Source organism: Rhodotorula paludigena (assembly GCF_050403205.1).
Source record: "Rhodotorula paludigena JCM10292 DNA, Rt_paludigena_JCM10292v1_ctg18, whole genome shotgun sequence".
Classification (NCBI taxonomy): domain Eukaryota; kingdom Fungi; phylum Basidiomycota; class Microbotryomycetes; order Sporidiobolales; family Sporidiobolaceae; genus Rhodotorula; species Rhodotorula paludigena.
In genome coordinates, this window is record NW_027481440.1 from 201,064 (window position 1) to 224,614 (window position 23,551).

The 23,551-nt window shown below is 66.0% G+C and overlaps 8 protein-coding genes across 8 annotated transcripts; 4 read left to right on the top strand and 4 right to left on the bottom strand.

The window, feature by feature from the left end:
- Window positions 1–263: 263 nt before the first annotated feature.
- Window positions 264–1,315, bottom strand: JCM10292_001260 (uncharacterized protein; the record flags this gene model as incomplete). The annotated part of the gene is made up of 4 exons (XM_076648767.1): window positions 264–451; window positions 523–848; window positions 916–1,028; window positions 1,085–1,315. 4 exons carry the CDS (start codon window positions 1,313–1,315, stop codon window positions 264–266), a joined length of 858 nt encoding a protein of 285 aa, XP_076505713.1.
- Window positions 1,316–1,517: 202 nt separating this feature from the next.
- Window positions 1,518–4,581, bottom strand: JCM10292_001261 (uncharacterized protein; the record flags this gene model as incomplete). Its single annotated transcript, XM_076648768.1, has 6 exons — window positions 1,518–1,823; window positions 1,908–2,807; window positions 2,878–3,329; window positions 3,391–3,629; window positions 3,690–3,947; window positions 4,016–4,581. 6 exons carry the CDS (start codon window positions 4,579–4,581, stop codon window positions 1,518–1,520), a joined length of 2,721 nt encoding a protein of 906 aa, XP_076505714.1.
- A 628-nt stretch (window positions 4,582–5,209) lies between these two features.
- Window positions 5,210–9,828, top strand: JCM10292_001262 (uncharacterized protein; the record flags this gene model as incomplete). Its single annotated transcript, XM_076648769.1, has 6 exons — window positions 5,210–5,830; window positions 5,934–7,274; window positions 7,383–7,472; window positions 7,538–7,769; window positions 7,846–8,001; window positions 8,081–9,828. 6 exons carry the CDS (start codon window positions 5,210–5,212, stop codon window positions 9,826–9,828), a joined length of 4,188 nt encoding a protein of 1,395 aa, XP_076505715.1.
- A 180-nt stretch (window positions 9,829–10,008) lies between these two features.
- On the bottom strand, window positions 10,009–11,308 carry JCM10292_001263 (uncharacterized protein; the record flags this gene model as incomplete). Its single annotated transcript, XM_076648770.1, has 6 exons — window positions 10,009–10,107; window positions 10,165–10,235; window positions 10,297–10,532; window positions 10,597–10,910; window positions 10,972–11,053; window positions 11,127–11,308. The coding sequence occupies 6 exons, from the start codon at window positions 11,306–11,308 to the stop codon at window positions 10,009–10,011; spliced, it is 984 nt and encodes a 327-aa protein (XP_076505716.1).
- A 218-nt stretch (window positions 11,309–11,526) lies between these two features.
- Window positions 11,527–13,729, bottom strand: JCM10292_001264 (uncharacterized protein; the record flags this gene model as incomplete). Its single annotated transcript, XM_076648771.1, has 5 exons — window positions 11,527–13,117; window positions 13,177–13,229; window positions 13,295–13,379; window positions 13,440–13,517; window positions 13,584–13,729. The coding sequence occupies 5 exons, from the start codon at window positions 13,727–13,729 to the stop codon at window positions 11,527–11,529; spliced, it is 1,953 nt and encodes a 650-aa protein (XP_076505717.1).
- A 1,502-nt stretch (window positions 13,730–15,231) lies between these two features.
- Window positions 15,232–17,327, top strand: JCM10292_001265 (M50 family metallopeptidase; the record flags this gene model as incomplete). The annotated part of the gene is made up of 12 exons (XM_076648772.1): window positions 15,232–15,409; window positions 15,465–15,501; window positions 15,559–15,677; window positions 15,723–16,151; window positions 16,212–16,507; window positions 16,570–16,656; window positions 16,721–16,731; window positions 16,786–16,835; window positions 16,897–16,915; window positions 16,977–17,070; window positions 17,139–17,230; window positions 17,294–17,327. 12 exons carry the CDS (start codon window positions 15,232–15,234, stop codon window positions 17,325–17,327), a joined length of 1,446 nt encoding a protein of 481 aa, XP_076505718.1.
- Window positions 17,328–17,945: 618 nt separating this feature from the next.
- Window positions 17,946–21,042, top strand: TKL1 (transketolase TKL1; the record flags this gene model as incomplete). Its single annotated transcript, XM_076648773.1, has 12 exons — window positions 17,946–18,010; window positions 18,096–18,108; window positions 18,272–18,332; window positions 18,429–18,571; window positions 18,640–18,884; window positions 18,959–19,673; window positions 19,769–19,947; window positions 20,044–20,138; window positions 20,289–20,641; window positions 20,710–20,760; window positions 20,836–20,869; window positions 20,930–21,042. 12 exons carry the CDS (start codon window positions 17,946–17,948, stop codon window positions 21,040–21,042), a joined length of 2,067 nt encoding a protein of 688 aa, XP_076505719.1.
- A 449-nt stretch (window positions 21,043–21,491) lies between these two features.
- JCM10292_001267 (DUF6534 domain-containing protein) lies at window positions 21,492–23,139 on the top strand (the record flags this gene model as incomplete). The annotated part of the gene is made up of 7 exons (XM_076648774.1): window positions 21,492–21,576; window positions 21,761–21,777; window positions 21,841–21,922; window positions 21,987–22,108; window positions 22,171–22,275; window positions 22,329–22,563; window positions 22,631–23,139. The coding sequence occupies 7 exons, from the start codon at window positions 21,492–21,494 to the stop codon at window positions 23,137–23,139; spliced, it is 1,155 nt and encodes a 384-aa protein (XP_076505720.1).
- Between the last annotated feature and the right edge of the window lie 412 nt (window positions 23,140–23,551).

Here is a 23,551-nt window from a genome sequence, read left to right on the forward strand (position 1 = left end):
GTCGCTTTGCACAGCGTCAATACAAGCGAGAGCTGTTTGTTGCGACCTTCCCAAGTTGTACTTCGCGGCCTTTACCGCGAGCTGAGTGCGTCTTGCACCCTTGGGACCAGGTCACCAAGATGCTCGAGGAGAGATTCAAAGCCGTGCGAGTCTGCTACAAGCCGCTACCTCGAAACCTTCCCTGCTTTTCCAACGCGTAACATGCACTGCTGCCCGTCTCCTCCCGCGCAAACGGGACGCACTGCCGCTCAGCGCGAGAAGTCCTAGGGCGCCTTCTTCGACAGCTGCGGCGGCTTGAAGAGGTCGACAAGCGGGATCTCGGCTTTGTCGAACACGCAGAAGGCGGGCACGAAGGTCATGCCGAGATCACCAAACTCGTCGGCGCGGCCCAGCAGCTCGTCCATCTCGTGCATGATTTCGTAGGCATAGTCGTCGCGAGAGATTTTGTACGCTACGAACGGGAGGGGAGTCAGGCGGTCAGCGTGCAAGAGCGCTCCGGGAAGTGCGGCCTGTCGAACGTACAGACGCGCCAGTTGACCCAGTGGAGCTGCTCGCGGACGACCTTCTTGGACACGTCCTTGCCGGGCGGGAAGTCGAAGGCCCCGACCGTCGTCGGCTCGGCGAAGTACTCGGGCGCGTACGCGAGCACGAGGCCGTGCATGACCTCCTTTTTCTTGTCGCTCGACCTCGCAGCGCGGTACCAGCCGGAAGGGATGGCATCGATGCCACGGATGATGTCGGGCGCGGCGATGCGCTCGGGACTGTCGTCGCAGATGATGTCGGTGTGGAGACGAGTCTTCATCGCAGGCTTGAAGGTGCAGACGAGCGTGACCGGGTCAAACGCCTCGCTGTGTGAAGCCGCGCTCGTCAGTCGATCAAAAACAATCAGGAACACGATAGTACAATCTAGCGTACAGAACGAGGGGGACGAAACGGTCGGCCGCACCCTCTTCACTCTCCTCGCCGAGACGCGCCCGCGGATCATCCGATTCAAAGCTGTCGTACGGGCTTCGACTCGAGACGACGACCTGCCGTGCGATTACTTGAGCAGGCTTGCGAGCAAAGCGAGGTGAAAGTGACGCACCTTGATCCACTCGCCTCCCTCGATGACCGGACGGTCGTGCACCTCGCTGATGGGGTCCCAGCGCACGAACCTCGCGCCACTGTACTCTTTGACGAGGCGCCGCGCGGCGAGGGCGCGGAAGTGGCGCGAGAGCGCGAGGAGCGGGACGAGGAGCGCAGCGTGGTCCGGTGCGAGCGCGTCGAGCACGAGCTGGTGCAGGTGCGCGTAGACCGAGTCCCAGAAGCGGTGCATCTCGGCTCCGAGTCTCCGATCGAGCGAGGGGAGGTGCGAGAGAGCGAGAGAGGGGACCGTAGCGAAGAGGCGAGATGCGCGTGATTGTCGCGACAGACCACCTCTCCCGCCTGAGCGATACAGCCTGACATTGCGCTCAACAACCTGATGCGCTGAACGAAAACCCTGGACGAAGCGGAAACAGACCCCGATAGAAGACGCCTCACTTCGCCTCTCCCGGCTGCGCCTCGTCCTCCTTCTCCTTCTCCTCGTCCTTGCGCTTGTCCTCGTCATCCTCCCCCGCCCTGGGGCTCGGCGCCTCCTCGACCTCCTCGAGCACCATCGGCGGCGGGCTCGCCATCCCCGCAAGGTCGCCGTCCGTGCGCGGGTCGTCGTCCTGCGCGCGCTCGGACGACGGCGAGTGGAGCGACGCCGGCGTCGGGTTGAACGAGGGCGAGTGCGGCGACGGCAGGCCGAGGTCGGCGTGCTCGGGGTCGACAGAGGGGAGCGGGAGCGGGCGCTCGGTCGGCTGCGTCACATCATGAACGGCCATTCGTCAGCCTCTTCGTGGTCAAGCGGAAGCGACGAAAGAGCGTTGAGTGAGTGGACGCACCTTGTTCGCCGCCGCTGCCGCAGCTCCTCCCTTGCTCTTCCGCTTCTTCTTGCCCTTCTTGCCCTTGGGCGCCGGCGCCGCCTGGGCACCCTCGTCCGCCTCGTCCCGCTTCTGCTCGTCCTCGTCTCCCTCGTCCTTGTCCCTCCCCTCTGCGTCGTCGTCGTCGTCCTCGTCCGGCACGACAGGCGACTTGCCCTGCTCGTCCCTCGGCGGCGCAGCAGGCCCACTGCTGGCGTTCTTCTCCCACGCGGCCGCCAGGCTGCGCACGCTCCCCTGCTGCTGCTGCTGCTGCGCCTTTCGACTGAGCGACCCCGAGCTGAGCGACCTGCCCAGATCGCCCCCGTCGCTCTCGTCACTGCCGTCGTCGTCTTGCTCGCGCGCGAGCCCGGCCCCGACGACGCCGAGGCCGCTCATCGCGCGCGAGAGGTACGCGTCGCCCTCGGCGTCGTCGTCCTCGATCACGAGCACCGAGTTGCGCGTCGTGTCCCCGTCGCCGTCCTCGTCCAAGCTCGAGAACGAGTGCACAGAGTCGCGCGGCGGGAGCGGAGGCGGCGGCGGCGGTGCGGTGGAGGACGACGCGTCCGAGAGGGGCGAGGTCGGGAGCGAGGGCAGCGCGGGCGACTCGCCCACAACGCCGAGTCCGCGCGCGGGGAGCGCAGGCGCGAAAGATGGAGGCGGCAAGGGCGGAGGAGGGCGGCGGTCCGTTGCGGGTTCGCGCGGTGCGGCGGGGAGGGAAGAGGAGGAGGACGAAGAGGGGTCGGGCGAGTGGCCGGGAGGGGCGAAGCCTGCGGGCAGGGGGCGCGCGTCGGCCGTGCCGTCGTGCGCAGACGCGGCGGCAAACGTCGAGGGCGTGGGCGTCGGAGGCGAGGGCGGAGGTGGGGCGGTCGGGGTCGCGCAGAACTGGCGAGCATCGCACCCGGACCATGATCAGGCCTCGAACACACGCGAGAGGAAGGCAACGGAAGCGCACCTTGCCAATCGCAGCAACCCACGTGCCCATCTCCTCCCACCCCTTCTCTCCCTTGCACCTCAGCACATGCTTCGTCCCGCTCCCCTCGCCCTTCCCGCCCTTGCCCACGCTCTCGACGAGCGTAAACACTGCATCGAGCGGCGAGGGCTTCTTCTTGCCGTTCTCGGCCGCCGCAGCGCTGGCCGGAGCGGGGGTCGGCATGGGCCCGAGCGTGCACAGCGCGAGGTTGAGCGAGAGGTGCGGCGAAGAGTGCAGGAGGAGGTGCTGCGCCGGCGCGCTCAGCGGCGGGTAGGCCGAATTCGACGAGAGCGAAGCGCGGTCCTCCGGAGTAGAAGGGGAAGAGGAGGAGGCCGGGTCGTCCGACTCGGTCGAGCCGGCGGCGGGAGGGAGGGCGGACGCGGGAGGCGGGCCGTAGATGTGCAGGTGGCCCGACGGGGTTAGGATGAAGTAGGCTGTACGGCGCGTCGCAACTCATCAGCGCGCGATCAAGGTGAGTTCGACCCGGCAACGCACCAGGCTTCCAGCTCTTGAGGAAGCTCGTCTGGCGCTCGAGCAACCCCTCGAGAATGACGCTCGTGAGCGGGTCGCCCTTTCCGTCCCACACGACGTCGTCGAGCGTCTTTTCGGGCACGGACGACGCGAGGACGTGGTTCAGCTTTACGAAATGGGCCCACTCGGCTTCGGGCGGGACCGAGTCGACCGTCGCCGAGAGGAACATGGACAGCTGCTGGTTGCCGAGGAGCATGGCCGAGCTGCGGGACGCGGGCGTCAGCATCGGACCAGACTGAGCGGCGGGAAAGGGATGGACGCACTTCGCCTGCTCCCACGCAGCCCAGCAGCGCTTGATCTCGGCAAAGACATCTCTCTCGCGAGTCTCCATCTTTTCGGTCCAGCCCTTTACGACGGCGAGGAGGTCGTTTTCGCGCAGGACCTGGACGCGGAGCTGGGCCTCGACCTGGGCGCGCAGGAGGACGGGGTCGTCGGGCGGGTGGAGCGAGGGCGCCGAGAGCGGGAGGCTCGACTGCGTGAGCGAGGTCGAGAGGCGCGAGAGGAGCGGCGCGGCCGTGTCGCTGCGGAGAGAGAGTGTGCGTGAGTGCGACAGCGAGAGGGAAGCTCGGAGACAGAGGGAGAGACGGACCGCTCGCGCTGGACGGCGTCGACGGCCTTTGCGACCTCGCGCTCCATCTGGGTGATGCTGGCCTTGAGGTCGATGCGGACGCGGGAGAGGGGCCCGACGACGTCCTTGGTGATGGACTTTGCGAGGGCGGCATGGGCGTCTGCGGTGCGGGCGTTGGTCTCTTTGGCGTCTGCGAGGATCTGGGCCCAGCCCTCTGTGCCGGTGCCGCCGAGGGACTTTGCCGAGTCGGTGGGCGCGGCGGGGTCGGCGGGAGAGTCGGGCGGGAGCGGGAGGAAGAGGGCGGCCTCGGCAAAGGGGGTCGGGACCGGGGTCGAGGAGGGGTTGCTGAGCTTGCGGAGGACGAGGGCGTGCGAGTTGTGGGCCTCTGCGACGCCCTGGAAGAAGGCGGCGGTGCCCTTTGCGATGCGCTTGACCTCGTGTGCGCGGTTCAGGAGGACGTCGCTGGGCTTGTGGGCGGGCGGGGGCGGGAAGGCCTCTGTGGGCGGGGCGAGTGCGGGTTTCTGGGGGCTCTTTGGGTGGCCGTGCGCGGTAGTGGCTGCTGCGCCGTACGACGCGAGGCGCAGCATGGCGCGGGAAGGGGCGGACACGCGGCGGGGAGCGGGTGGAAGCGTGCAAGCGAGTGTGTGTCTGCTCTCGAGTAGCCAGTCCTCGCTCTCACTGTCCCTGAAGCGCGAGCAGAGGGAAGGGAGGGAACCAGAGACAAGAGAGACGCGACTGAGCGCGAGACTGGACGCGCTCGTCTCGTCAACCGAGCAGCGGGGCACAGCGAGCGCAGAGTGGAGTGCACTGCAGAGCCACTCGTACTCCCCGCGTAGCTGCCCGCGCGCTGCCACCCTCGACCGCACCTCGCGTGTTTGCCCTCGCTCCGCCTCGACGCGCCCTCCCCGCGCCTCGACCACCGCCAGCGGCCCGTCCGAGGGCTGATCTCCCGAGTGCAGACCACCTGTTGGACCCTGACCTCCGTCCCCGACCCGCCCCAGCTGGCACTCTCCCCCTCCGCCTCCCCCTCGACTCGCCGTGTTTGCCCCGCCCACACACCGCGTGCGTCCTCGCTCGACCGCTCACTCAGCCCGGAGACCCCTGACACACTCGCTCGTGCAGACAGCAGCCCGCGAAACGCGTCCCTCGCCCCTCATCGCCCTCCTCCCCACCTCCACCTCGGATCCGCCCCCTTCTCTCCCGCTCCCGCCTCGCATGGCGCGCCCGTCCGACGCGCAGTCTGCGTCTGACAAGGACAGCGCACCGGCACAAGCGCACGACGCAGACGCAGCGGCTGCCGCCGCCGAACTTGCGGGCCCATTCGCTCTTGCTTCTTCCGGCACACCGCAGACTGCGCAGACAGATGCGAATGCGGCCGCACCAACACCGAGTGAAGTAGCAAGCTCGAGCACCGAAGCGTCTGCCCGCGCTCGCACCGCTGCGACCACTCCACCTCCTCCCGCCGCCTCGACCTCTGCCGCCGCCGCTGCCCAAGCCCCGCCGTCGGTCGCGCACCTCGGCGTGACGACGACGACGCCGACGTCGCGCGCCAACCCCAAATCGTCGACGACCCCGCGCCGCGTCGGCCCCGGCGGCGTCGCCTTCCTCCCGGCCTACTCGCCCGCCGACCCCTCGTGCGCCTTCTGCGGCGGCGACGCGACGCTGAACCGCCACGGCCGGCGCGAGGACATGGTGTCGTGCTACGAGTGCGGGAGCTCGGGCCACCCGACCTGCCTCGAGTGGGACGACTGGGGCATGGTGAAAAAGGTAAAGGCCTACGCGTGGCTCTGCCAGGAGTGCAAGCGCTGCGAGGTGTGCGATGAAAAGGGCGACGATGTGCGTGCGCGCGCGCTCCCTCCCTCTCTCTGCGTCTTTTCCCCTCTGCGCTCGTCGCGAGGTCGAGCCGGTGCACTGACATGGGGCGGACGCTCACGCGCAGGACGACATCCTCTTCTGCGACTCGTGCGACCGCGGCTGGCACCGCCAGTGTCTCGACCCCCCGCTCTCGACCATCCCGCGCGGCAAGTGGACCTGCCCGACCTGCGTCGCCCAGTCCGAGTTCGCCGCGTCGTCCGTCCTCCCCGCGCACGCGGGCAAGCGCGAGCGCAAGCAGGCCCGCCCCGTCGGCCTCGTCAGCACCCCCGCGACCGCCACCGCGGCGGCGGGGGACCACGAGCGCCGCAGCAGCGCGAGGAGCCTCCGCAGCGCGTCGATCGAGGGCGACGGCGGCGCGCCGCTCGCGCGCAGGCGCAGCAGTGCGCTCTCTGCCACAGCGTCTGACCGCAAGGGCAAGGGGCGCGCGAGCGTCTCGTTCGGCGGCGACGCAGAGGAGGACGACGATGAGGGCGCCGACAGTGCGGACGAGACGGCACAGCGGCTCCTGCCCCTCCCCGTCGGGTCGACCGCGGCCGCACAGGCACAGGGGCCCAACTCGCTCCACCCGCGCATCAAGGTGCCCAAGCTCACCTTCAAGCTCGGCGCGCCGCCGCCGGGCTACCCGGGTGACTTCGCACGAGGAGGAGGAGGAGGAGGCGCAGGCGCGGTCCAGCTCGCGGGCGGGATCCTCCCCGCGCCGCCGCAGGGACAGGGGCCGCCGCGCGCGGGTCGCCCGCCGCCCGCGAAGAAGCAGCGCGTTTCTGCTGCTGCTGGCGGGGGCGGGGCGCGGAGCGACAGCCCCGCGGCCGGAGGATCGTCGTATCGCCCGTGGCTCGCGCCTCGCCCCGTCTTCTCCGACGACGAGGACCTCGCTGCTGCTGGTGCCGCCGATGCGGCCGACGACGACTGGGACCCGTATGGCGGGTACCTCACTGCGCGCGAGGCCGACGGGACGGGGCGGATCCCCGGCGAGGCGGACCGCGAGCGGTGGAGGCGCGCGAAAGCCGAGTTTGAGCAGCGCGAGTTGCTCCGCGCCGCGCTGCAGGACTCGAGCAACCGCGCGGCGGGCGCGGGCGCGGGTGGGGATGAGGCGACGGCGGAGGGGAGGGGTGCGAGGGGCGCGGCGACGCCCTCGCTGGCGCTCTCCGGGCCGGGCACGGCGCTCGCCTCGCGCTCGGGCACGGCGACGCCGTCGATCCCGGCGCACCTCGCGCAGTCGAAGAGCAGCGGCGGCGGGCTCCCGATCCGGCCCATCACGCACCTGCGCATCGGCGAGTTTGAGCTCAAGACGTGGTACCAGGCGCCGTTCCCCGACGAGTACACGCGCGTGCCGGATGGGAGACTGTGGGTGTGCGAGTGGTGCCTCAAGTACATGAAGAGCGCGTTCGAGAGCGAGCGCCATCGCGTGAGTCGGGCCTGCCCTCGCGCGTGGAATGCTGCTCGGGGCCACAGCGGCGGTGCGGCGGGATCATCGAACGTGCCGAGGGCTGACTCGTCTGGACCTTTGTCGCAGCTCAAGTGCAAGATGCGGCATCCGCCCGGCGACGAGATCTACCGCGACGGCAAGGTCTCTGTATTCGAGGTCGATGGTCGCAAGAGCAAGGTCAGTCTGCTTTGTACGCATTGTCCGTATGTAGAGACCTTGCTAACACCTCGACTGGCATGCAGATCTACTGCCAGAACCTGTGCCTCCTCGCCAAGCAATTTCTCGACCACAAGACGCTCTACTACGACGTCGAGCCGTTCCTGTTCTACGTCGCGACAGAGGCCTCGCCGCAGGGCGCCAAGTTTGTCGGCTACTTCAGCAAGGAGAAGCGCTCGCCGACCAACAATGTCAGCTGCATCATGACGCTGCCCGTCCGGCAGCGAAAGGGGTGGGGCAACCTGCTCATCGACTTCAGTGCGTCCAGCCGGTTCACTCTCGTTTCCGCGCGTGAAATTCCGACGCGGTAGCTCATTGATGCTGGCATGCACAGGCTATCTCCTGTCGAAGAAGGAAGGCCGCGTCGGCACGCCTGAACGACCGCTATCCGACCTTGGCCTCCTCTCGTACCGCAACTACTGGACGCTCACGCTCTTCCAGTACTTCGCCTCGCTTCCTGCCGATGAGGGGAAGGACATCCGCTTCGAAGGTGTGTTGGCGTGTTGTGCTCGCCTCGGACCGTGCCTGGCGGGAGTGAAGCCGCTGACCCCGTCGTTCGCCCTCCACAGACATCAGCAAGGCGACGTCGATGACCCGCGACGACATCTACTTCATCCTGCACGAGCGCGGCTTCATCACCGACCTGTCGAAGCAGGCTGTGCCGGTCCCGCCAAGCCTGAGCGCACTTCCGCCCATCCAGACAGACGTGCCGGCGCCCGACGCGGCGGCGATGAAGCCTCCCAGCCCCGAGTTTGGCGGTTCGACGACCGCGGGCGGCGATGCCGCGCCCGTTGAGAACGGCACGTCGTCGGAACCGGCTAGTCAGACGAACGGCCCGGCTGTACCCTCGTCCGCGTCGACGAGTGATTCGCCCGCCTCCCCCGCCCTTCCTGCCGTCTCGCCCGAACTCGCTGCGCCGCCCGTCGCATCACTACCCAACTTTCCTGCAGTCTTGCCCGGATACACGCCCGCTCCCTCGCCCGGCACGAGCGGGCCGTCCGACTCGCAGCCGGACGCCGCGCTTCCTCCCACCACTTCCGCGCCCGACCCGCAGCATCCCGGTCCGCAATCGCAGTCGCACCCCTCGACCTCGCAGCTTCTCACGCCCCGCGGCTCCATCGCCTCGCCCGCACCATCCATTGGCCACCCGTTCCGGGGCAACCAGTACACGCTGCAGCGCCTGCGCGCCGAGCGCGAGGCTCTCATCGCTGCCGGTCTTCCGGCGCCCCCGCCGATCCTCAGCACGCGCGAGATCAAGGCGCAGCGCGAGCGCGAGCTCGCTGCGTCTGGCGGCGGCGACGGCGGCGGCGCGAGGCCGCCTCCTGAGCGCAAGCGGCCGTGGGCTGGAAACCAGTGGACGGCGAGGAAGCAGCGCGCGGCGGCGCAGGCCGAGCGTGCGAATGCGGGTGGTGCAGGCGCCGACAAGCACGCCTCGTCGCCGAAGAAGCTTGTCGTCCCGACGTCGTACAAGATCCACCCGGACCGCGCACAGGTCGATGCGTACCTCGCGCGCCACTTTGAGACGAAGAAGGAGTGGATCCGACTCCGGCCTGACCGCCTCAAGTGGAGCCCGTTCCTCGTCACGCGCGGTTTCGGCCTCGGCGTGGACGTTGGCAGCACGGCGGTCGATGGCACGATAGGCTTGCCGCAGGGCGAGCACGGCGTCGGCGCCAAAGGCCAGGCGGACGCTATGCCGGGCGAAGGCGGTCAGGTGCAGCAGACCGGCGACGTCGAGATGCAGGGGTCCGAGCCCTCGCCCTCGCTGCATGGCGACGAGGCAGACGTCGAAGCGGACGAGGAAGACGACGTGCGCGAAGACGAGGACGGAGACGACCCGTTCGAGGACCGTCGCACAACGTCGACCTCGTCCGACGACGACGACGACGACGATGAGGACCGCTACTCGGACGGCGGGCGACGCTCGTACCGCAGTCGGCCCGCGCTCGTCGGCACGCGCACCTCGTCTCGCCGCTCGGCAGCCGCAGCCGCGCCGACGCGCTCGTCCACGCGTCCGCTGCGCGAGACGAGGCAGCGCTCCGCACCAGCACATGAAAGCGAGGATGGTGAGACGGAGACGCCGTCGTCGTCGCGCCGCTTGCCCTCGCGCCGCGCGTCGCAGGCTGCGAGTCGTGCACTCAAGCTGCAGTCATCCCTGGGCGGCGAAATCGACGAGGACGACGAGGTTGCGAACGGCGTTGTTGAGGACCGCATCTCGCCGGAGCTGTACGCTGCGTCTACTGCGCCGAACGGCACCAATGCGCTGCCAAACGGCGCAGAGGGTGCCGATGTTATTGTGGCGGACGGTGTGTCTGCTTGAGAGGGTGTTGTACGGGTTTCCAGGATGTCTTCCATCGCACACGGATGTCGTACGATCTGCTAGATGCCAAGAGTTATCTGCTTGCGATCTCTTTTCTCTGCGGTCTTGCACAGTGAGGAGAATCGAGTAGTGGTAGCAACAACAGGAGTACGTCTAGAAGACAGAAGGGGAGAAAGCGCCTCAATCCAGCTTCATCGCGTCGCCGCTCACTGCCGGTGGTTCCGCCGACTCGGCCGCCGCGAGCTTCGACAAGACCGCATCAACCTTGACGGCCAGGTACTGTACAAATGTACGGTTAGCAGGGAAAGAGGGGTCGGTGCAAGCGATGTCGCGCACCTTCTGACTCTCCTCAACCACGAAGGGATCCACCGCAAGCTTGTATCCGTCGAGCATGTCGCGCGCCGCAGCTGCGCAAGGACAAAAACAGTCAGCCTCAGCCACCGCACCAGAGTTCGGGGTTGAGCTGACCTTCGACGTCCTCCGCCTTGACGCCTAGCAGGTCGAGCCACCCGACCTTGGGCGCAAACACCGGCATCTCCTCGCCCTCTTCGGCCTCCTGCACTTTGAAGTCGTGCAGCGCTCGCTGCTCGCTCAGAGGCAGCGGCGCGGCGGGCAGAGGCGTGTCGAGCTGGGCGCAGGCGAGGACGAGGGAAGCGGCGGCGAGGACTGGAGGGGTGTAGAGGAGGCAGAGCGGGGCGGCGAGGCTGGGAGATTCATTCAATGCTCAGCTTGGCGTGTGAGGATCGAAAAGGGGCAGCAGGGACGTACGAGTCGTGAAGGAAGAGCCAAGCGGCCCTGGCGACGGTCGTTCCCGTCTCGGCCTCATCGCCCGTCCACGCCTGCTCGCAAACCCTGATCAGGAAGACGTGCGGATGCCGCAGCGTCAGGTCGAAGCAGAGCACGCGCAGGAGCGCCTCTTCGGCGGCGAGGATCTGCATGCGCGCGTCGCGGAACTCGGGCGACTGCGAGTCGAACTTGACGTGGCGGTTGCGGATGAACAAGAAGCCCGCGACGATGTTCTTGATGCCTCTGGGCTCCTCCTCCGACTTGGACGCGAGGAAGAAGGCGGCGGTCGCGAGGATCTGCCAGAGTCGGACGAGGTCAGCTCGACTGCAACCGTAGGAAGCGGGAGCGGTGACGCACCCGAGCGTCCCACTGCTGAAAGCTCTCTCGCATGTAGAAGCGGTGCACGAATGTGGCTGCCGCCGACACGGGCACGGTGGTTCTGCTCGCGAGCGATGAGGACTCGTCCGCGGTCAGCACAGCGCAGAGCGGGCTGGAGAGAGGCGCAGACGCACGTCTCGCAGTAGTCTCGCAGCCTCCACAGCATCCGGACCGCCTCCTGCCGCTGCCTGCGCTCCCGCGCCAGCTGCGTCCCGTCCGCATCCTCGCCGACCGACGGCGCTCGCGCAAGCTCCTGCTTCGTGTAGTACCACTGCGCCTCGGTCGACGACGTCGCGAGCTGGATCGTGGCCGTCATCGCAGGCCGATCCAGCGAGAGCAGCGGAATGGCGAGAGGAAGACGACCGCGCGAGGTGGAGCAGACTCGTGTGTATTTGCAGGTGCGGGACAAAAAGGAGGGTTAACTGCGAGTGCGAACAAATACTGCAATAGGCAAGACGAGATAGACATGCTGGGGAGTATCGCAAATACAGGAACAGAAGTGAAGATCCACAGTGAGTGTGAGGCATGTTCCGCTCAGTACGCCGACCCGACGAGCCCGCTCGCCTGGCGGTGCTGCATCTCGAGCTGTTCGTCCTCCATGCGCTCGAGCAGCCGCGTCGTCATCGAGCTGAAACTCGGGCGCTGCCCCGCCGGCCCACTACTCGCGCCGCCGCCAACCAGCCCGCTCGTCGACGGCCGGCGCTGCAGCGTCGGCGCCGGGAACTGGAAGCTCGCCGCCGTCGGCGAGGGCGCGGGGAGGTCAAAGTCGTCGAACGCGAACGTCGGGCGCACGGGCGAGGCGGACGAGCCGGCGTGCACTTCCGACAGGCGCCGCTCGTGCGCCTGCGAGAGCGCAAAGGCGGGGCCGAGCTGCAGGCCCAGTCCGAGGAGGGGCTCGGGCTGCTGGTGCGGCTGCTGCTGAGCGTGATGCGGATGTTGGAGCGGCTGCGCGTGGGCGGACACGGGCGAAGGCGCCTGAACGAGCGGGAGGACCGGCGAGGTCGAGAGGTACGCCGGGTTCGGCGGCGCAGTGAGCGTGTCGAGCACGCCGGCCGACGACGCGCGACGGTGGCGCATCGGAGCAGCAAAGCGAGGCGAAGGAAGCGGCGCATGCGTCGAGACCGGCTCGAACGTGTAGGTCTGCGGCATCGGCGCCGTGTACGACTGCATCATCGGATACGACGACGGGCCGGCAACGGGCGACGCCGAAGTGTACTCGATCTGCGGTGCGTAGACGGCGCGCGGAGCGTGGTATTGCTCGTGGTGGTGGTGGACCGGCTGCTGGTGCTGGAGGTGCGGCGAGTGGTGCAGTTGCGGTGCCGGACCGCTGAATTGCGCGACATGCTGCTCCTGCGGCGACGGCGTGGCGTAGACAAGCAGGCGTGCGACGCCGACTGAACGCTGCAGGTGCTGCTGGTCCACCTGCTGCTGCTGGTCCGCCCGTTGCTGGTGGTGGTGGTAGCGGTGCTGAGGCGGCGCGCGCTGCTGCGCTTGCGAGGCGGGCGAGGCGAAAGCGCCGCGGCGTCCGCGCGTGCTCGCCCGCGAGCGCGTGCTTCGGTCGACATAGTCGTCGTCGCCATCGTCGTGCTGCTCGTCCTCGAACAGGTCGTTCTCGTCGACCTCGACGTAGCGGCGCGTGGCGGTGCGGCGACGCGTCTGAGCCCGCGTCGGGTGCGTCTGCGGCGGCGTCGCGAGGTACGCCTGCGACTCGTGCGAGATCGACCGCTCCATCGCCGCCGAACCGTGAGCCTTGTGCGACGCGCGGTAGCCGTCGAAGTACTCGGGCGCAGACCAGGCGCCGGGCGACTCGTCGTGCTGCGGCGCCGGATGCAGACGAGCGCGCGCGCGCAGGTCGGGCGTCGAGGGCTCGTTCTTCTGGTAGTACGTGTACGCGAGCGGAGGCGTCGGGAGCTCGTCCTCGCCCTGCTCGAGATGCGGTGTCGGGTAGACGTGTGCGCCGCTGTCGTACGGCGAGTGAGGCGTCGACATGGAGGGCGAGGGCGCGTCGAGCAGGTCCATCTCGTCGTCCTCATCGAAGGTGGCGAGCGAGAAGTCCTCGGGACGGTCGGCATACTGCGGGTGATTCTTGATGATGTGCTTGGTGAGCGTCGTCTTGCGGCAGAAGCTGCAAAGGAGGCAACCTGTTAGCGCCGGACAAATGGCCGAAGGCGACAGGAGACGCACGTCTTGCCGCATCCTCGAACGAGGCACTCGTAAGGACGCTTGCCTGTGTGGATCTGTGTGCGGCCGGGGAAGGATGAGATCGTCGAGCCGCGACAGAACGGGTGAAGGGCGGACGCACGCGACGGTGGCGAGCGAGGCTGCTCGAATCGGAGAACGCTTGGCGACAGTTGGTCCAGGTGCAGCGGTGCGGGCGCTCGCCGGTGCTGAAAAAGAGCTAGGCGATCAGCGGGGAAGCAAGGAGCGGCTGTGAGTGAGGTACGCACTGGGTGCGCATGTGAACGACGAGCGCGCTGCGCTGGATGAAGTCGCGGCGACATCCTTGCCACTCGCACTTCCACGGGCTGCGGACGCACAGGCGTGAGCGGGAGCTTTGCGTGTTGTCAAGCGACGAGGCGCGGCAGACGCACCGTTCGTTGTTGTGGATGCGCTCGTGGCGCACGAGGTCGCTCTTGCGGGCGAAGGCCTTTGGGCAGCCCTCGTGCGTGCAGGCGAACGGGCGGTCTGCGGTGGCAGTGCGGTCCTCGTGCTCGTTGACCAGCTCGACGATGTCCATGGCGCGCGGGGACAGTGCAGGGGAGGGAGTGTGCGGTGGGAAAGGAGCGAAGGAGCGAGAGGAGCGAGCGTGGACGTGCTTCCGGCCTGCGGACCCAGACCCACAGACAGACAGACCGAGCGTCAGTGGGCACCGTCACGCGGACGAGCGCGCGACAGGAGACGCCGTGCACTGACCGGCCGGGAACGAGAATGAGCGAATAGCGCTGCGCAGACTGAATGAGCGTGTCGCGATGTCGTTCAACGAGATCGGTGCGTAGCGGTGCGCGCGCGGACGAGCGGGCGATGGGCTTAAGAGGCAGCAAGGGGCGAACTTCCAGAGTTCGCACGAGACGAAGAGAGAGACGGTCGACAATCCGGAGCAGAGGAGAAAGGCAGGCTGCAGTGGCTTGCGAATAGCATTCACCAGCGCACACAAGAAGCCTGGCGTGAGAGAAGCGACAAAGGTCAAAGCGTGCGCTCGCACCCCTCGTCGGACAGGAGAAAGGAACCTGAGACGCATCGGCAGCGCGCCAGTCGAGATGACGATCGCTCGCGTGGCGCCCGCTCGAGGACCTGCCCGCTTGGTGCACGCCCGAGACAGCCGGCGAAGCCTACTTGAGCCGAACAACCCGGCTGGCTGGCGAAGAAAGGGAGCCGCCGTCGCTCCCGGCGTGGAACAAAGGGAGGTGCGAGCGCAGCTTCTCTCGCGGCTCGATAGGCGCGTGCAACGGCAGGTGCACGAGCGTGGGAAATGGCTGAAACACGGCGGAGGGGACAATGCGCCGTCTGCCGACTTGCAGTAGGGACGGGACTCGGAGGAGAGCATTTGACACTGGTCAAGCCGTCCTTGTCCGCCTCCTGGGAGCTACGCCGACTTGCGTGCGCTCCAGACGACGCTAGCGCCGCCTGAAAGCGTCCGCTAGCTAGTTGTGCCTCCCGCAGGACCTGCGTGATGAGGACGAGCGGATGATGGCGGACAGCCTCTGCCGATGCGCAGGCGCCGCTGATCGTGGACTCGTGCGTCCGCCGATCTGGCACACGCTCCGGCAGCTGTCGACAGTTCTCCCTACGGGAGGCGGCGCAGGTGCTACCGCCCAAGAGAGCGGTGCGTCGCTTGGACCCTATTCGCTTTCACGCTCACGACGCCGGACTGTTCACAGGCTCTGACGGTACAGAATGCACTCTCTTTGATCTTACCAAACGTGTCGCTGCTTGTGAACTTCGCTCGCCGTCTCGGACGAGCTCCTCGCCTCCATCTCGGGCTCGGTCGTTGCTGTGCTCTGCGCTTGCAACGCTTTCTAGTGGGAGAGGCGGATGCAGTTGCATTGGCTGCAAGCCTCACGAGGCTCCCTTGGTTGCTTTGGGCGCAGGAACTTGTTGCGGCGAGCATCCTTGCCTCGGTGTCTCCGCTGCCTCGCTTGCTTCGCACGGACCTCGACGAACCGATCGTTCAACCTCGCCTGCTGTCGCCGTTGCATTCGCTCCGTGGTGACACGGGTGCTCAGCATGCATCCGGCCGTTATGGATCAGCTGCCAGCTCTGTCTCTCGCGCTGGCACCCGCTTGTCCTGCGTTTCCGACCCTTGCGTTTCGCTGTGCGGAGTTTTACTCAACAGGCTGCCTGCCAGCCACCACTCTGCGCGCGCCACGACGACGTGGCGAGTACGATGACTCGTTTGGACCGGGAGACTACGGTTGGGGTGCGTTCTCGTCCGTCTGTGGGGTGCGAGATGACCCGCTGACCGCCGCCCGCAGGTACCGACATCGTCACCACGACCCTCACTACAGATGTGTATGCGGCGCGAAAGCTTGGGGTACCGACAGAACGAGCTGACTCTCGTTCGAGCAGCACCGAGTATTACCACCCCGAGCCAACGACTGTGTGGACTACATGGGGCGAACCCATCACCTCAACGCCGACGCACGGCGTCGTCTGGGTCACAGTCTACGAAGGAATGCCCTCCTCCGGTTCATCAAAGCGCGAGCGGAGCTGACAGGGGTTTCCGCTGTCAGGCAGCGAGACCACCGTTACGCTCAACCCGCCCGAGGTGATCACGTACACCTTCTACCCGACGACCACAATCCTCGATACATCGACAATCGTTCAGGAGCAGACGACGTTCGCAACGAGCACACTGCTGACCACCGAGACGCGCGAGGTCTCTTCCACGGTCGCCGTCACTCACTCGCCTACGCCAACTTTAGCGTCCTCCGAGACGTTCCCGACAACACCACCTCCTTGGCTGACTCTGACAACCACGGAGTCGACCGAAACGGGCGACGACGCAACCTCGACTCGAACAAGCACGTCCTCTTCGGCCGGAGCAACGGCCTCCTCCGATGCGCGATCCGTCTGCCAACCCGGTGATGAAGATCAAGAAGAACCGGGGCTGTTCGGCCTGACTGATGAGCAGCGTCTCACGCTGTTCGTCGCCGGCATCTGTTCGTCCCTCTTGCATCTCCCTGGCCCCTCGCACCCGCTCAATATGTGTCCCGACGCAGACAGCATTGGCATCACCCTCATGTGGAACCTCTGGGGCGTCCGCTGGCTCTTCTACAGCTTCAAATCCTTCACCGCCTTCATCCACGAGAGCGGGCACGTCGTCGGCCTCCTCGTCTCGTCGCAGCCGCTGTACCGTTTTACCATCGACCCGAACCTTGGCGGCGCGACGTACACGACGCCCGGGCGACGGCTCAAAGCCCCGGCAATGTACCTTGGACAGGTGTTCTCGATCGTGTTTGGCGGAGCTATGGTGTTTACCGGCTTTAGCACGCTGGCGAGCAAGTACGCATCATTCGTGGGTCAACCTCCTCATCCCCCTAGCAATCGAACCGCATCTGACAATCGACCTGCGCTCAGGTCGTCATGGCGCTGTGGTTGCCGGTGATTGGCCTGCAGCGGAACCTGCTCAGCATGCTGAACTGCGCCGTTCCCCTTGGACTCCTTGTGCGTTGGCTCTTGCTTTTCTACATCCTCACATGGCGGCTGATGGATCTGTGCACGCGAACAGATCGGTACCTGGTAGGTTGCCAGCAACACGTCGAACTAAGCGGGACTGAGCGACCTGTGGCGCAGGTTTATTGACCATGCACGAGGCTTGCGCTTCTACAACCTGTTCATCGGCAGTACGTCCCTCTCCCAGAGATTTTGAGTGATCGCCACAGTGCTGAGCAGACACCTGTGCAGTCCTCAGCTCGTTCTACATGTGCCTCTAGCTCTCCCCGTTCGCACGGAGATCCGCCTCTGACCCGCAAACACGTGAACAGAGTATGGGACACGATGGACGACTTTTTCCACCGCAAGCAAAACGAGTGCTGCGTCGTCATGCTCGAGTCAAACACGGCCAAACCCGCCGCCGTCGTGCGTCCTTCCCTGCAGAGCGGAGCTTCTCAAATGATCAAGTCTGCTGAAGCGCCTTTCCGCTGCAGTGGTTCATGGCGTGGCTGGTTGTATCGCTCGTCGTCCTTTCTGGCTGTATCCTTGGCGCGATTGCACTGTTCCGCCAGACCGAGTACGGCATGTACGTGCGCACGCCCGCTTCAGAGTCGCTGGGCACTCCCAACTGACGTCCGTGGGGTGCCAGGTACTGCGAGGGACAGGCATTCGCTCCAACGTAGCTGAAGGAGCCGGCAGCAGGAACACTGGCGGCGAAGTGAAGTGTGAGCGTGTGTGGCGGCGAGCGGACCGCTGTCGAGCGAGACGGGGCACAGCAGCGGGAAGAGCTACCAGCGCATCGGGTAGGCTGCGAGAGCACGATCATCGAGACGCAAGCAGTACGGAGCGAAGGAAGCTGTCGCCCGACCAGCGGAACGAGGTGGCGAAGCAGAGTGAGCGGGCCGAGGGGCAGTGCGAGGACGAGACGAGGTGCGAGCGAGACGTGCTTCCGCTAGTGTGCGCTGCTGGGTGGCTCAGCAGGTGTCTAGTGAGTGTACCCGGCAGCAGGACGAGCGCGACGGGCTTCCTGGGGAGCGAGGCCGACACTGAGCTCATCGCCCGCGAAGTCGGGGAGCCGCCGCAGAGGGCCGCTCTCCTTCCTTCCCTCTCCTCACCCCCTCCTCGTGCGTGCCCGCACTCTACCTGCAAGCACCGCACGTGCACTGACCAGCTCGCCACGCTTTGTCCCGCGCCCGCCGCACCCCTCGCTCGCCCACTCTCGCCTCGTCATCTTCGCACTCCCTCGGTCTCGCTCCCGCTCCCGCTTCGCCACGCCCGTGCACCCAGCAGATCCACCCACCATGCCCTTCCAGCCGAACCAGGACGACCAGAAGGCGATCAACACGATCCGCACCCTTGCCCTCGAGTGAGTCTCGCATGTTGGGACATCCCTTATCCACGATCTCGTCGGATCCTCTCTGAACTGCACTGACTGGTTGGTTCGCCTGCAGCACGGTCAACAAGGTGCTTATCTACCATCTGTCGCATCGTGGGCGAGCGGCGTTATCGCGAAACGGCTACTGACCGTCCTCCCCTTCCCTCTCCACTCGAAACCCCATCTCCCCTCCGTCCTGCTCTACCTGCGTCGCTATCGTTCCGCGCACTTCTTTGCGTTCATCACCGTTAGGCCAACTCGGGTCACCCGGGTGCGCCCATGGGCATGGCCCCGGCGGCCCACGTCCTCTTTTGTGAGTTTCGCCTTCTCCCGTCGTTCGCGGCGCGCAGCACCATGCTGCTCGCAACGCTCTTGACAGCAGAGGAAACTGACACAACCTTGTCCGCAGCGCGCTTCTTCCAGTGCAACCCGTCGAACCCGTCGTGGGTCAACCGTGACCGCTTCGTCCTCTCGAACGGCCACGCCTGCGCCCTCCAATACGTTCTCCTCCACCTCCTCGGCTACAAGGTCTCGATCGACGACCTCAAGCAGGTCCGTCGTGCTTTCGGTCTCGACCATCACTATTCGCAGACTGACCTTCCCAATCTCGCGCTCTACAGTTCCGCCAGCTCGACTCGATCACTCCGGGCCACCCCGAGGTTGGCGTCACCCCGGGTATCGAGGTGACCACCGGTCCCCTCGGTCAGGGCTTCGCCAACGCCGTCGGCCTTGCCATCGCCCAGGCTCACCTCGGCGCGACCTTCAACAAGGACGGCTACCCGCTCTTCGACAACTACACCTACATGTTTACCGGTGACGGTTGCTTGATGGAGGGTGTCTCGTCTGAGGCGGCGTCGCTTGCTGGGTGAGTTGGCGTGAAGCGCTTTCTTCCCTGACGATCCCGTACTGATTTCGCTTTACGCGGCACATGTCACGCAGCCACCTCAAGCTCGGCAACCTCATCGCGGTTTACGATGACAACCAGATCTCGATTGACGGCTCGACGTCGATCGCCTTCACCGAGGATGTCGCCAAGCGCTTCGAGTCGTACGACTGGCAGGTCCTCCACGTCGAGCGTGGCGACGACGACCTCAAGGCCATCTACGAGGCCATCGAGGCCGGCCGCGCCGAGAAGACGAAGCCGACCATCATCTGCCTCAAGACGACCATCGGCTTTGGCTCGCGCGACGCCGGCACGCACGGCGTCCACGGCAACCCCCTCAAGGCCGACGACACGGTCGAGATCAAGAAGCAGTTCGGCTTTGACCCGGAGCAGTTCTTCGTCGTCCCCGACGAGACGAAGAAGATCTACGGCGACATTGCCGCGCGCGGCGCCGAGGCCGAGAAGAAGTGGCAGGCGGCGTTCGACGAGTACAAGGGCAAGTACGCCGACGAGGCGGCCGACATCTCGCGCCGCCTCGAGGGCAAGCTTCCCGACGGCTGGGAGAAGGCGCTCCCCGAGTTCAAGCCGAGCGACGACGCCGTCGCGTCGCGCAAGCTCTCCGAGGTCCTCCTCGCCAAGCTCTCGACCGTCGTCCCCGAGCTCGTCTCGGGCTCGGCCGACCTTACCCCGTCCAACCTCACGCGCTGGAAGAACGCTGTCGACTTCCAGCCCAAGGAGAACGGCCTCGGTGACTACTCGGGCCGCTACATCGTGAGTCTCGTTGCTGCGCATGCAGTGTACTGTCGATTGAGACAGCGGGCTGCTCGACAAACTGGGCCACACTCACGCTCCTCCACTCCTCGCAGCGCTACGGTGTCCGCGAGCACGGCATGGGCGCCATCGCCAACGGCATTGCCGCGTACGGCCCCAACCTCATGATCCCCGCCATCGGCACCTTCCTCAACTTTGTCTCCTACGCCGCCGGCGCCGTCCGCCTCGCCGCCCTCTCGCACCTCCGCGTTATCTGGGTCGCCACCCACGACTCGTGCGTTGCTCTCCGTCTCTCCTAGCATGTTTCCTGTTGCCGTGCGACGGGAACCAGGGTCGTTGAACGGGTCTGACGAGCGAAACATGAATCCAGGATCGGTCTCGGCGAGGACGGCCCGACTCACCAGCCGATTGAGACCGTCGCTCACTTCCGCGCTCTCCCCAACTGCAACGTCTGGCGCCCGGCTGGTACGTGATCTGTCGTTGATGTCTTCTTCGGCGGGAAAACGTTGCGAAGAAGGGGATCGCTGACTTGACCTTCTCATCTTCCCTCCTCCTGCCTTCCCAACACTCTCGACCTCTCTCCGCCTTCTCCTACGACCTGATCACCGCGAACAGACGGCAACGAGACCTCGGCCGCGTACTACGTCGCGCTCACCTCGACGCACACCCCGTCCATCCTCGCGCTCACCCGCCAGAACCTCCCCCAGCTCGCGGGCTCGTCGATCCAGAACGCCAACAAGGGTGGCTACGTCCTCCACGAGGTTGAGGGCCAGGCCGACGTCACCATCGTCGCGACCGGCTCCGAGGTCGCCATCGCCGTCGAGGCGGCCGAGCTCCTCGGCAAGCAGGGCGTCAAGGCCCGCGTCGCGTCGCTCCCCTGCTGGGAGGTCTTCCGTGCCCAGAGCCAGGACTACAAGCTCTCGGTTCTCCCGGACGGCGCGCCCATCATCTCGGTCGAGGCGTACACCGTGCGTCCTCTGTCGTCTCCGCATCTGCGCCTCACCGCTGCTCGTACTGATTCTGATTGCTCGTGCAGACCATGGGCTGGTCCGAGTGGTCGCACGCGCACGTCGGCATCGACACCTTCGTATGTCGACCATCTTGAACCGTTCCCAGCGTTGGCGCTCTCACTGACACTTTTCTTTGCTTTTCCTGCTAACAGGGCGCGAGTGCACCGGCCAAGGCGGTCTACAAGAGTGCGCACTTCCCTCCCTTCCTCGAGTCCGTTCCATTGCTGACCCGCTGTTGCTTCGCAGAGTTCGGCATCACTGGCGAGGACGTTGCCGCGCGCTCGCAGAAGGCGATCGCGCACTTCAAGAAGCTCGGCCACCCCGTCTACTCGCCCGTCTCGCACAGCTTTGCTATCTAAGCGCGCGTAAGACGGTTGTCGTGTCCACATTGTAGATTGATTGTCCCCCGTGGGTCCTTCCTCTGAAGCAAAAGGAACACTCTTTTTCGGTAGCACTCTCGGGCATTCTTTGTCTTTACTGCGCTGAGTCCGATAGCGCTATTGCTTGGCCCTGCGTGACGATCGGAGGCGATACGCCGGGCGCGACTGCCGCATCCTCGTTCACCATTCTTGGTCGATTCCCCCTCTTTGGGTGGAGGGGGCGGTCTCGACCGCGGTCGCTCCCTTCCTCAAGGGTCCGTACCTTGCTTCTGAGAGCGCCACTCGCTTGGCTTCGGGGCGTGCCGAAGCGACCTTGGCTGGCCCGCAATGACCGCACGACTCCGCTGCGTCTCCAGTGTTGCTCTGCTCTCGCGCATCCTCGCATCATCTGCTTGCCTCGTCTGCTGCGCTGCATTGGGTTCCGAGCTATGAGCATCGAGGGCACGCCTGCGAGTGACCTCGGCGATGTGTGGGGTCCGCAGGCGCCCGGGAGTCTGGCTTCGAAGCTGTGTGGTGAGTTGATCTCTTGTTGTCCGGTGCCTGCGCCGTGGTCCTACTGCCGCTGCAAGTCGTCGCTCGAGACTGCCTGGCTGACGGGCTTGCGCTCGCAAATGTCCCTTCGCTGTTGGGTACCTCGCCCAGATCCTGCTCTCGGGATACTTCTTCGCGCAGTGTCAGACTTATCTCCTAAATCCAGCAAACCCTCGACGAGCTGTACGTATATCCGCTCTCTGACGGACCCGGCACGCGTTAGCTGAACGCTGCACTGCGAAACAGGCGCGCAAGGTCCTCATCGGCTTGCTCGTTCTCAACATCATCTATCTCGCCTTCATTATAGAGGAGTCGTACAGCCTGTCGGGTGCGGTCATGCAGAAGGCATCGCTGCTGTTGCGAACGGAGCTGACGAGACGGCGCTTGTCCAGTCCGACAGGAACGCGACATAGCCACCCTTCTCGAAGCTCGCCAGACCTGGAATGTCCTGCCCATCATTGCAGGCTGGATCGGGGCTCTCGCTCAAAGTTTCCTGACAGCACGCGCTGGCATGGTGCGACGCCCCAACCTTGAGAACCCTTCGGTAACAAGCTGATTTTGTGCCCATACTCCCAGTTCATCCGCAGCAAGACCAAGCGATATGCCTTTTTCACCTGGCAAGGCTTGCTGATTACGAACGAGCTGCTCTGGAGTACCTATACCGCCGTTATGGGCATCCTCGTGCGCTTTTTGACGCTTCAAGCGAGATTCTCGCCTGACCCTGTCTCCTGCAGATTATCGCAAAAGGCGGCGACCCTCGAGTTGATCTCCCGATTGGCTGGTCCACCGCCGTGGCGATCTACCTCTCTTGTCTTGCGGCCTGTGACCTCTCCATCACCGTCGCTCTGGGCGTCGGCCTGCGCTCCCGCATTGCCGGCTTCTCGCACCAGACGGACTCGATCTTACGGCAGCTCATCTGGCTGGCGCTGCGCACGGCAGCCTACACGACCTTTCTCGCCATTGTTGGCGGTGCGCCGCTCGTCCGCTTGCGCTTGCTTGCCCATACGGAGCTGATGTCCGACCTTCCCTTCCGCAGCCGTCCTCGCGGGCATCTACTCCGTTGCTGAGATCCAGCTCACCAACGTCACCGCGTCCTTCTGGCTCCCACTCCCCGCGCTCCACTCGCTCGCCTTCTTCTCAACCATCTCCTCGACCCGTCACGCGCTCGCCTCGTCGACGTCCGCTGCCGTTGCCGGTGGCGGCAGGACGGGTCCGCCCTCGCTCGCGCTGCGCAAGTCGACAAGCGCGCCGCCTGTCCATGCGTCGCAGCCGCGCATGGCGCCGGCGGGTCCGGCGCGCAGCGGCGTGCAGATTGTTGTGCAGACGCACACGCGCGTCGACTGCGAAGACGCCGACGACGATGGTCTTCTTGACGGGGAGGACTTTGTCGGCGGGTCGGCGTCGGGGAGCGATCCGGAGAGAGACGTCGGGCTACGGCCGCTCAGGGACGGGAGGAGGCCGCCGAGCCGCGCGGGGAGCAGGAGCAGAGAGGCAGTGGATCCGAACGCGTCGAAGCAGACGGTGCAGTGGGACCAGTCGAGATAGACCTCTTTTTGCTTCCTCTCAGACCATTGTTGTAAGTCGTAGTGCATGCTAGCTCACCGATGCCAGCGCGAGACCCAGGAAGGCCGGTATACAGCGAGGTATGCAGCGCGCGAAAGGACCTCGGGTCTACCCCGTCGCCTGCTTCCTCGCGCGCAAGAGCGTCCTTCGATACCCACGGTCTCGTGCAGGTTCATGGCGTCGCCTATGTCCTTCTCCCCTCACTCGCGACGCGCGCGCACGCGCTGTTCAGGAAAGCTTTGGAAAAGCGTGGCTCGAGAGAGAGGAGCGAGGCGGTGTCGGCGGCGGGGATGGCGAGACCGGCGGCCTGCCTCGCCATCGTCAGACAGCTCTGTGAAATCTGAACGCGCGTCCGACTCGTCTGGCGCGAGTGATGGCTGGCTCGGACAAGAGA